The 12,293-nt window shown below is 42.9% G+C and overlaps 1 protein-coding gene across 5 annotated transcripts in view; it reads right to left on the bottom strand.

Annotated features, from left to right (window-relative positions):
• Positions 1-7,957: 7,957 nt before the first annotated feature.
• SALL4 (spalt like transcription factor 4) overlaps positions 7,958-12,293 on the bottom strand; it is a 37,618-nt gene continuing 33,282 nt past the window's right edge. For all 5 annotated transcript variants that reach the window (XM_081949665.1, XM_081949664.1, XM_081949666.1 and 2 more), the window contains exon 4: positions 7,958-10,471. In XM_081949665.1, coding sequence (XP_081805791.1) covers positions 10,037-10,471 — 435 coding nt within the window. In that variant the 3' untranslated portion in view covers positions 7,958-10,036. The remainder of the gene's footprint in view (positions 10,472-12,293) is intronic.

Genomic DNA, 12,293 nt, shown 5'->3' on the forward strand with positions numbered 1-12,293 from the left:
ATATCAAATCTGTTTCAATATACTGTATATTCTGTTAGATAAATAAAGTGAGAATATGTAGCCTTGTCTCATTAGAGTTCTGGAGCCAGTCTGTTTGGCCATGTTTGGTCTGGGTTGTGACTTCTTATCCTATATATATGTTTTGTGTCAGGACAATAAGATGTTCTGGGATTTTTATTCTTCTTAAGACATTCAAAAGTTTGATTTGTTCTTCAAAGGCCCTTCTATAGTCAACATATGGATTTATTTTTGGTGTTCTTTGGTTTCTTCCATTATTTAGCATATTTTGGCTTTGTGTTCTCCCTACTTCCTACAGTACATTTCTTTCTGATCTTCCCGTTTCCAATATTTCTCAAATGTAAGTGTAGGTTTTCCTCGGAAGAATTTTCATTCCATACATGTATAGTATAAAGTGTACTATACTACTCAACAAATTATGCCATCCCTCCCTTTTGATCATGCTGGCTGGTATTTATGGGAAACTGTAACACATAGAAAACAAATACAACTCCCATCTTTCAAAAAACACAATCTAATGTTTTTCTTCATGGCCAATAAATATAGTAGTATTTCAAAAGTGTGGCAGAAAGTCTGCCTCCACAGAAACCTTGTGTCCTCCAGAGACTTCTGTGCTGCAACTGCCATATTTCCTCATTGTCTGTGCTACATAGGACTAAGGTGAAGTCTAAAACATCCAGAAGGCACCAATTAGACAGTACCTATTATTCTCTCTCACACACACAAACGTTTTTCTGCCTTGGTTGCATAATCTTAGGGAAATGGTTTTGAGAAGTCTTAGGTCCAAGAATCAGCATAAAATGTAGCAATACAGCAGTGTTTCTCAACCTTGGTGACTTTAAGTCCTGTGGACTTCAACTCCTAGAATTCCCCAGCCAGCTGTGCTGGCTGGGGGATTCTGGGAGTTGAAGTCCGCAGGACTTAAAGTCGCCAAGGTTGAGAAACACTGCAATACAGGATGAGTTTGTTTTTTGGTCATATCAGTTTGGAATTTGGGAAGTTGCTGTCCCAATATCAGTGAGGATAAAGCTTTTTGGCAAGTCAGTTGATGCATGCATGAAATTAAGACATAAGAATGTTGCAACAACAGAACCGACAGCCCCACTTTTAATTCCAGAAAGTTAATACAGTTATTGTAAAATTGTGCTTGCATGTTAGAAATGCAAAGGGGGAAAAACATGTCCTTGAGAAAAAGTCTGGCCTGGCTGTGAGCTAACTCCTGTCTTGCACAAATTTTATTCTTTAAATGGAAATTTTCATTTGTAGCCCTGAAGATGATTTCAAATGGAGGTATTTCATCATTACTAATGCAAAGACACCCTGTGACTAGTCCCTCTTTACCTCCATTATACCTTTTGTTTTGGTAAGAAAACAAAAATATGTGGGAAAATATGGAAGGATTCCAGATGGGAGACAGTCGTGTCTTGATGCTCCATAACTTTTGGCTAATTATGAAGCAGTGTTTTAAAATAAAAGCCCACTCTGGAACTGTTTGCATTTCATTTTATTAAAGAAAGATAGAATTTCTTACACAATAAAATTTTGAATCTGTTTCCATTCTGCAATTTCTCAGAAACCAGTTTAAAGCTGGTATTCAATAGTTTTAGCAATGTAAAGCCAGAAAATTGCTGACTTACAGTAGTTCTTGAAATGGTCCCATATAAAGGGAACAGTCAGCCCAGCCTATATTTAGGACAGTGTAAGGAGTACATATAAGGGAAACTCAAGCTTTGGATGGCCATCTTATCGTGTACATGCACCATTTACTATTTATAAATGAACATCTCATGGTCATAACCTTTAACTGGACAAAACACTCATTGTTGGGCAACAATTTTTAATCCAAGGTGTGTCAAGTAAGCTAACTTGCAGAATGTGTTCAAAAGCTGGAACCCATGACTCCCAAAGGAATGAAATAGGGATGCTACTGGCTGCTGCACTGCTGCTGTGGTCATGTGATCTTCATTTTCGACATCCAGTCTCAAAATCCCTCATACACTCACCTACACAGCAATAGCCATTTGCCTTCTGCTCTGTGGATGAGAGCACACAGGGAATGGAAGATTCCTGATGCTCCTTGCCAGATCACCGTAAGGAAACTCAATGCGGAAGCTGGCAAGAAGTTAGAAATTGCTCTTAACAGAACAGCAGAGTTGGAAGGGGCCTTTGAACTCTTCCAATCCAACCCCCAGCTCAAGCAGGAGAATATTTTAGACAAATGGCTGTCTAGTCTCTTCTTAAAAGCCTCCAAAGTTGGAGCATCCCTCACTTCTGAAGGCAAACCGTTCCACAGATTGATCATTCTTATTGTCCAAGAAATTTCTTCTTACTTCTAGGTTGCTTCTCTCTTTGTTCAAACATCGCTCCTTGCCTTGCTGTCTGGTGCTTTGAAAAATAGATTGACTCCCTCTTCTTTGGGGCAATATTAAAACACCGCTATCATGTCACCCCTAGTTCTTCCTTTCACTAGACTAGATATACCAATTCCTGCAACTGTTCTTCATATGCTGTGGTGGGATTCACATAATTTAACAACCAGTTCTCTACCTTAATGACCAGCTGGATGGATGTGGCCATGATGGGCATGGCCATGGGATGTGACAGGCAACACTCGGCCTCCTGCACCCCCCCTGGGAGCAAAAATAGGCTGCGGGGAGGGGGGCTGTGGCACACACTCCCACACCCCATTTTGGGCTTAGTAGGCCTTCCTGCAGCCTCCTGGGAGCAAAAACAGGCCACAGGGGGGCCATGCCACTCCCATGCCCTGTTTTGGGCCTCATAGGCCTCCCTGCAGCCTCCTGGCATCAAAAACAGGGCACATGTTCACTCCTGAAAGGGGCAGGGCAGGAGGGGGCAGGACCAGCCAGTAATTTAACTATCAGTTCACCGGAAGCAGCTGAATTCCACCACTGTCCATATGTTTTATCCTTTCAAACCTCCCCTCACCCCTCACATGATTATCTTTGTCGCTCTTACTCTGCTCTCTTTCTAGAGCAGGGGTGTCAAACTCAAATCACCACGTCGTCACGTGACATATTGTGACTTTGTTCCCCTTTGCTAAACAAGGTGTGGGCGTGGCCAGCACGTGACACATCTGGCCCTTGCAGCTGGCAGGTTCACATCCCTGTTCTAGAGTCTCAACATCATTCATATATATATGTATGTATGTATGTATGTATGTATGTATGTATGTATGTATGTATTTATGTTACAACCCCTGGTATGACTAGGGGTTGTAACTGTTCCCTGGCTCAACTGATAAGGAAGAGAACCCGTGGCTGAGTGGTTAAGACTCCTGCCTAAGATATATACAGCCCGGGTTCTAATCCCAGTAAGGGTATGGCTAGCTGATGAGAGCTAATTAGCTCGAAATAGATCTATCCTAGTCTCCCTTTATTTATCAGTACAATTACAACACACACACACACACACACACACACACACACACACACACACACACACACATATATATATATATATATATATATATATATATATATATACAAAATTTTATTGGTTTTTAAAAAACAATATTCAAGGAAAGGGGTAATGGATGAAGTACAAATTTTGACAGTTACATTATGCAGGAAATGGCCCTCCCCCATTCTCATAACTTTACATTAATACTATTTTGTCAGCATATAAACTTTTATCTTAAACTAGTTTCAATCGTTTTATATCACACAGATTTTCAAGTTCATTTTTGTGATCTGAGTTTTCTCAATGTTGCCTCTTCTCCCCCCCCCCCCCGGCAGAGCTCCGGCACCTCCCGTGTCCTGTATGTCCGGTGTAGTATCATCAGTTTTATCTAGGCGGACTTTATTTTTTTCCATGAAGGCCTCAGCCTCAGCGGTTGTGTTGATTCTAACTCTCGTGTCCTCCCAGAATATTAGCATACCTTCTGGCAGCAGCCATCTAAACCACACCCCTTTCTGGTATAATTTATTCGCTAAGAGCGAATATTTTTTTCTTTTATCTCTAACTTTCTTTGGGATCTGTTTCAGAATGGCTATTTCTCTATCCTTGTATTTTAATGTTTGCCCCCTTTGTGCACTCAGAATCTCGTCTCTTGTGGTCTTTCTAAGAAATTTGATGTGTACCTCCCTTGGAACATTGTGTGTTCTAGCATATGTTGAGTTTACTCTATAAACCAGGTCCATGTCCCACCCCATCTGTTGTCTGTTTTTTTTTATAAATTCAGCCAATAAATTTGCCATAATATCCCTCAAATTTTCATTATCAGCCTCAATTACATTTTGAAACCTAAGGAAAAAAGACATTCGTTCAAATTCCGTTTTTATCTGGTGGTTCTCAAGTTCTTGATTTCCTTTCTGCACCCCCTTCACCTCTCTCCTCATCTCAGCTGTCCCCTCCTCCAAAAGTTCCAGTCTCTGTGAGTTTTGGATTACATGGTCTTTATTCTCTCTGAGCTGCTCATTCATTTCTTTCAATTGATTTTTTAATTCCCCCTGCCCCTTTAAGAGTTGTTCAAACATCTGTTGAAAGTCCACCTCAGAGGGCTTAGGCTGAAACAAAGAAGTTAGTGTCTGTTGTCCGCTGGGGCTGGACGTTGAGGTTGTTGGGGTGGAGCCCGCAAATCCCGGCTTCCCCGGTGGTGGTCTTTTGGGTGGCATTGTGGTAATCAAAGCTCAGAGATAAAGATGTCAGTACAGAGGAGAAGCAACTGGGGAGGTGGGTAGCCGAGAGAGATCGTGAGGCAGGGAGCCCAGACAAATAGGGACCTAGGCAATAAAGCAGTAAAGTCCTTTGTTCCAAGTCCAGGATAAAATGTAACACGAGACTTCTCTGAGTGCCACGGAGACAAAGACAAGATGCCAGCAACTTCTGTGGGTGGAGTCAAATTTCAAAGTACATGAAGACAACGGAAGTGTGCCATCTTGCCCTGCCAGCTCCGGGATCCAAAGGCAAAAGTTTTCAGAGTTTTCAAAATAGAACAGATCATCACCTCATTTCACAGTTGCAGTAAAGGAAATCTGCTGTTTGCTACGAGGGTGATTCCATTCCAGGGCTCCCCCCTCCTCTTCTGGGGGCAGGGAGCAAAACAGTTTCAAGCTGCTTGTCCAAGGGGGGGGGGAAATCCCCTTCCCTCCAATCACACTTCCCAGCCACAAGTTGAAAACCTTTCCAAAGAGCTGACAATCTTTTTATTTTCATTCAGTCATCAAAGGGAACGGGGGGAATCTCCATCTCACCGCACAGCAACTGTGTCCTTCGAATCTTGGGTTTCATCCGGCTGCCTCAACGCGAAGACGCCACGGTGCCTCCCCTCTTGCCTCCCGGTGCCTAGGGTGATGCGGGCCCCCGACACAGGGGATCCCCCGCTACGCCGCCCCCTCGGCAGGAGCCCCTCCAGGGCGTCCTGTGCCCCCCCCCCGATCAAAGGGGAGCCCACCAGGAGTGCGCATGGTGAGCAAAGCTTGCCCGTTGTGTACCGGAACCAGAAGTCCACATCTTTTTTATATTGTGGTGACCAAAATGGGATGCAGCCTGAAAGAAGGCATGAGTATTCCAATGATCCGTTTTTAGATACTTTACATGCACTGCTGCACATTCCAAAGGATTTGATTGGCCCTCCTCTTCATGACTACTAAAAACTCATTCGATCCTCCACTCCTGAGCAGGCTAATTCACAAACCTCTTGCAATTCGGAGAAATAAACTACATCCCAATCATGTCCTTAATCCACAAACTCAGCCCTATTGCGCCCAACTCCTCCTAAAATAAAGCAGCTATGAAGACATGTAAGAGCCACTTGTTTAGCCACTTTAATGGAAACAAAAGTAGTCAATTGTTGGAAAGAACATGCATTAAATAAATTGAAATGCAAGCAACAAGTTTGGGTACCCAGACTGGAATGATGAGCAGTAAAACAGTGTCGTGCATGCTTTTAATCCACACGTGGCACATTTATCTCATCTCTGTACTCAAAACCTGGCAAATGTACTGCAAATAATTGCTTAATTAATAGCTTGTAGACTGTAATAAACCATAAGCACCTGTGCTCTGGTATGCTGGGATGGCTTTGTTATTTTTCCTCATCTCTCCCCTTTCCAGTACAAGGTGATAGCAGATATCCTTTTAACATAACATTTAATAAAAATCCTTCAAAAAAACTGTCAATATTTGCAAGCAAACTATAACGAAGCTTACATGGTCACTGACTTTTGTAAGTGACTTTTGCATCTTGATAATGATACATTACTGTGTTGTATGGACTTTGGAAAATAACCCCAAGACCAGCAGGAGTTTGGGAGGACACATTCACCCCAATAGAAGTTGTAGAAGATGGTTTGAGACAGAAAGTTTTCCCCTAGACTTGGGTAAACATTTTTTTTTGTATAGTAAGCATTCAAGTCAAATGTCCTCTAAAAAGTAAGGTTGGAACTTTCTGCTTCCAGCTGTCACAGGAAAAAGAAGTGTTTAGACTATTCATTTCTGGTCAATGCTCGAGTTTATTCTATTAGTTCCACATACTGATCCACATCCAGTCACTTGGTAATAGTTTCTCCTCTGTTCCTCAAGGCACAGAGGATAAACTATTACCAAGGAAGTTTATTTACATTTTATTAAAGACTATGCCAAGTTTCTCCAAGGTAGTCTTCCTTTTTCACTGACTCTTTCCAAAAACATTGTACAAATGGGACTAGGAGGCTTTTTAAAGCTTTTTTTTTTGGCAGAGACAAATAATTCTGGGGGAAAGGAATGGAAATGTGTATTTTTGTATGTCTCTGGGTTAGAAAGACTGAAGGCGAGAGAACAATCGAGTTGAATTTCCTTAAGAGAGAACTATAGCTGGTTTCAGGGCTTGGATTTATGATTTTGTAGAAATGCCTGTTCTGCAGTTTGGGAGCCCTCTCGAATCCAGCATTGATGCTAGACAACCTGATGGCATTAGTATGTTAATAGTGGCTTTTATCAATTGGCATCAGCGTGATATAAGATGGTCATCTCAATCCTTCTTTATGGGGTGGTCATGTTGACAACCTGACCTAGAATGGGGAAGCTGTAGTCATAAACAGGGTCTCACATCACCCTTTGTAATGCTTTGCAGCAGCATTAACGCTTGGAAGATGCATACACAATGACATCCTGGCCCAAATGTCACCCTCCACCAGGGGTGGGATTCAGCCAGTTTGGCTCGGGCGAACCTGTAGCTCTGACGATCAGCTGGGGAGCAAACCGGTTTGCTCCAATGATCAGGTGGGCACCTGCACTTTACTTACCTAGATCCTCTCAGCTGATTCATGTGGCAGAGCGGATTGCTGCGCTTCAGCTGTCACCCCCCCCCCCCAGAAGTAACGTGGAATGTAAGTTTTCTTAAAACTGTGCATGCGCGTGAAGCACATGATCACCGAACTGGTTGTTAAACTGGCAGGATCCCACCACTGCCCTCCTCCCATACTTGTGTCCCAAGTATGTAAATTGTGGCATTTGCATAACAATGCAGTCGTGCATTTTGTCATCATTCCTCTGCTGAAAATTTCAAACAAAACTCAAGACTCTCATTGGGACCAAACTCTTTCCAAGACTGTCTATGCCTGGAAAGTCCCTCCCATGTTACTAGAACCTTATTGAATTATCTTTGCAGTTCCTGCCAGGGATTCATTGAACATCAACAGCTAATTGTGTCTTTTCATGGTGGGACCAGGGCTGTGTTTTGAGCCTGTCCTCTCCTTGTTACACTTTAGGAGGAAGTTTTACATTTGTAATGCCTTGTAAATTGTAAGGCATTGGTAATGCCTTTTACATGTTTTAAGTCTTGATTATATTTATATTGGATATAAGTATTTGTAAACCACATAAAGAAAAAAAAAGAACGGTAGCATGTACATTTTAAGTTTTAAAAAAATGCAACAGAGGTTTCTCTAGTGAACTGGATACAATCATGTAGCGAAAATGAAGGTTTGGCTGCATCAGGTGAAAAAATTATCAGAGATTTATTCTCATATCAACAGAAATGCATCAGTAGATAATCCAAATAAACAAACAAAATATAATCCTATGCAGAATTGCTTAAATCGTCCAAACATTCACAATGCAGAAAGAGGGATTTATTCTCGGGATGCACCTTTGGCATGTTCCACGTAACAAGATCCATTTTACAGTGTAAACAGTTTGTGTTCTTACTTTACAAAGTCCAGATGGAAAGGCACAACTTGGCAAAAACTGATTCTAGGCAACTTATAATAATTAAGAAATATATATATATAACTGGAGACATACACACATACAATAGTTCAGGTGCAACCACATTGGTGTTTTTTTAAAAAAATATTATTATACATCCACATTGTTTCATAGACCTTCTGCATAAGCGAAGCTGGACTTTGAAGTTGGAAAAAGCCACATTTTCATTCAAGTCCTCCTAATACCAAATCTTTGTTCAGTTTTCCAATGCAGCTAAGCACACAGGCAGATCCTGCTGATGAAAAGAGAATGGAGGTGGGTGGACTAAGCACAACTTCTCCCCCCTCCCCCACTCCATGAAACACACCTCTAAACATCTTCAATTATCCCTACAAGCATATCTTATTTTGGCTTGAAATAGTGCACAGTAGTTTCTGCTTGGATCTCAAGTTTGACACAGTGGTTATTGTCTAGAAAAATAGAACTTAACACTACCATAAACAAATTAATAATAAAAAAATAATAATGAGGTAGATAACTTAGAATCCAGAAGACCATTCCAGTAACCTTCATACAGTACAAATGCCACATTGGGATTTTATTCCAGGCTTTCTCCCCTAAGAACTACTAATAGATAAAAGTCCAAAGAAAATGTAGGGCTGCCCCCAAAGTCTCCTCTCCTGGCAAAAATGGAAATGATTCGGTCTGGCTGAATGAGAAGTCAAAACTCACACAGATATATGTCTTTGCTGGATTGCAGCCCTGGATTGCTAAAGTGGAAATGTCGTCTCTCGCGGATGAAACAGCTACTTCATTTTAAATACAGATTTAGGCAGACTCCCTTCCATAAGGTGGAGGTGAGGGATAGTGGCAGAGAAAGAACAAACGTGTGGGGGAGGAAGATTTCCATTCACTAAGTAATTTGCTTCCAAAGTCATCACCTGAGAATCTGAAGAGAAATGGCAGAAACGAGCAAAAACTCAAGTCTTGCTAGGATTGGATTTCCCTTCAACAGTATGCCTCTGTCTGCATATTGGGATGGGTAAGGAGGAAAGCAACACACAGCCACGAAGAGTCCGCTTTTTGGCACTGTAGGTGGTGCGTGTACAACGATGTAGTCTTTAAATAAGCAGCAGTAATCAGATACAGAGCATTTAAGGTGTACAATGGCTAACAGAGTGCCTGTTTACAACATTCAGTTTTGGTTTTTAAACAGGGTTCTGCGTATATCAGATCCTCACAGGCATCGTAACACTATTACATTCAAAACCGCATCAAATGGAAAACAAACAAAATGAACGAAAAGGGGAACCCCTGCAAAGGATGGCATTCTAGGATATGTACCCGCATCATTACTCTCCACGTTATCAGTCACGAATTCCATGAGTGCCATTTCCCCTCCTCGCTCCAAAATATCAAAAAGAGATTTGCTTCTATTCTGCTCCAATTTCCCCAAATGGTTTCTTACTTAAGCATCTCAAAAAAAACACACACACACAAAAAAAGTTAACAAACCAAACAAAAAATAGAGGTAAATGTTATAACCTTTGGAATTTCACATTGTAAAACATCGAAGGTTTTTAAACAGGTTTATGTTTCCCACGTAAGAAGAATCTCGCAAGACCCGCATAGAAAAAGGAGGATCCTAAACTGGCTTCACTTTTGTTTTGCGCAAAACATGGGTGTGATTGTACTCTGGGCAATGCTTCCATAGACAGCCTTAGAATCATTTGCACATCAATAAGAAAATAAGGATACTTGCGGTGTCATCTCTTAAAAATATATAGATATAGATATATATATATATTCTGATAGTGATTCTTTTTTTAAAAAAAAAATCCATCCTGCCACCTTTCAAGCTTTCTGCTTTTCAATTAACAGCAATGTTGTTCTCTTCCATGAAGTGAGGAAATTGGTGTTTTGGCACATTGTCTTCAGCCATGCTGCTCGGCTTCTCCATCTCTGAGCCAATCACAGCCTGGGAACCATCCATCTTGGAAATGGTGGCAGAATTCATTGCTACATTGATCGCTGGACTTCCCCCAATGGTGTTTGGAAGGGAACGGATGCCTCCACTTTGGATCACAGAGATCTCATTGGTTTTCATGGCCAAGCCATTACTGAGCACTGCAGCATACTGGTTCCATGCCGATGGATCAAGGCTCAGTGAAGGGCTCGCTGCATCTTTAGGGAACATTTCTGATACCTTCTTTGAATCGTTGCCAAGCAAAGCCATCGGGTTATCAAGGGAGAGCCTTCTTCCACGTCTGGCAGAATTGTTCCACATGTGAGTTCCAACATGGACCTTATGGAAAAGAACGTCAGCGTTAGACTTCTGTGGGCATGAATCTGGGCAAACCTGGAAGAGCTAAAATGGATGGATATGCAAGATTCAAATCCCTGCTCAGGGACAGTGGCTACAATGCAGAGCTGGGATTCAAAAATTTTAGCAACTGGTTTGCTGCCTGGTTTGCTGGGTGGGCATGGCCTACTCAGCCTCCTGCACCAAGGTGGGGGGAGGGGGCATTTTCACCCTCCCCAGGCTCTGAAGCCTTTCCTCGAGCCCCTGGGAAGGCAAAAACATTCTCCCCCGGGCGCCAAAGGCCCTCAAGTGGCTGGAAATGGGCCCATTTCTGGACTTCCAGGAGGCCTGTTTTTTGCCCTCCACAGGCTCAGGAGGCTTTCCTCGAGCCTCCAAAAGAGTGAAAATGGCTTCCCCCGGCTTCCGGAACTTCCAGGAGGCCCATTTTTTGCTCTCCGGAAGCTGTCCTTGAGTCTCTGGGAAGACAAACGGCATCCCCCGGGCTCTTGAGGCTCTCCAGAGGCCAGAAACAGGCCTGTTTCTGGACTTCTGGAATTTCCAGGAGGCCTGTTTTTCACCCTCCCAGAACTTCCGTGTGGGCTCTGCACTTACCTGGCATTCAAAACAGGAGACCACTGGGAGGGAAGGGGCAGGGCCAGCCAGTCCTTGGAACTACCAGTTCGGCGAACCAGATGTAAAATTAACATCTGGTTCGCCCAAACCTGTCCAACCCAGTTGAATCTCACCCCTGCTACCATGAGTAAAACTCCCTCCCTCAATTACTACCATTCCATAAGTTTATTCTGGAGAGAAGTGTATCTGGTAAGCAACTAATGGCCCCGAGTCTGGTTTGAAGGTTCTTCTGCAATTCAGACCTCTGGTGATAGCTAACTGCCTCTTACACAATTGAAAAAGGAGAATACCCACCCACTTTTCTCTCTGTCTGGCCTCATCCTTTGGTAGCTTGTAGCTGTACTATCACATACTCTTATCCGTTATCTAAGGACGTGTAACATGTAATCTCCATGGGGGGAAAAATGTTGCCCGTCCCTGAGAAAGAAGGCATGAAGGAAGACGTCTATGAAGATTCCCAGTCATCCAGGTCACGGTTGTCCTAAAGGTGCTTTTTCAAGAGGCAACTGGACTTTGTGGTTATTTTTTGAAGATTTTTTGCTTCTCATCCAAGAAGAGCTGAAGAAGCATCTTGGAGGAGAAGCGAAATTTCTGGTTTTTATTTGAAGACGTTTCGTTTCTCATCCAAGAAGCTTCTTCAGGAAGGCGTATAAATCCTTCCATTCCTCACCATCCAGTCAGAGCTGAAGAAGTTTCTCGGATGAGAAGCGAAACATTTTCAAAGAAAACCCAGAAAGTCCAGTTGCCTCTTTAAAAGACCACCTTTGGGAAGAGATGAGAACCTCTCATGAATATGGGATATCATAAGGGGTGGGCTTCAAAATATTTAGCAAGGGGTTGCTGGGTGGGCATGGCTTAGTTGGCCTCCTGCCCCACGATGGGGGAGGGGGAGGCATTTTTGCCCTCCCCAGGCTCCGGAGGCTTTCCTCAAGCCTCCGGGAAAGTAAAAATGGCCTTCCCCAGGCTCTGGAGGCCCTCTGGAGACCCTAATCCTCCAGAATCTCTGGTAGGCCTGTTTTTTGCTCTTCCCTAGCCTCCGTGCACACCCTGCACTTACCTGCATCCAAAATGGGCCATGTAGGGACTCATGGGAGGGGAGGGCCAGCTATGAGTCGGATTTGGGGGTTCTCCAAACTGCACAGAATCTTAGCTAGAGGTTCTCCTGAACCCCTGTGAACCCCCAGCAGCCCAC

Source organism: Natrix helvetica (genome assembly GCF_964273705.1).
Source record: "Natrix helvetica genome assembly, chromosome: 3".
NCBI classification, from domain to species: domain Eukaryota; kingdom Metazoa; phylum Chordata; class Lepidosauria; order Squamata; family Natricidae; genus Natrix; species Natrix helvetica.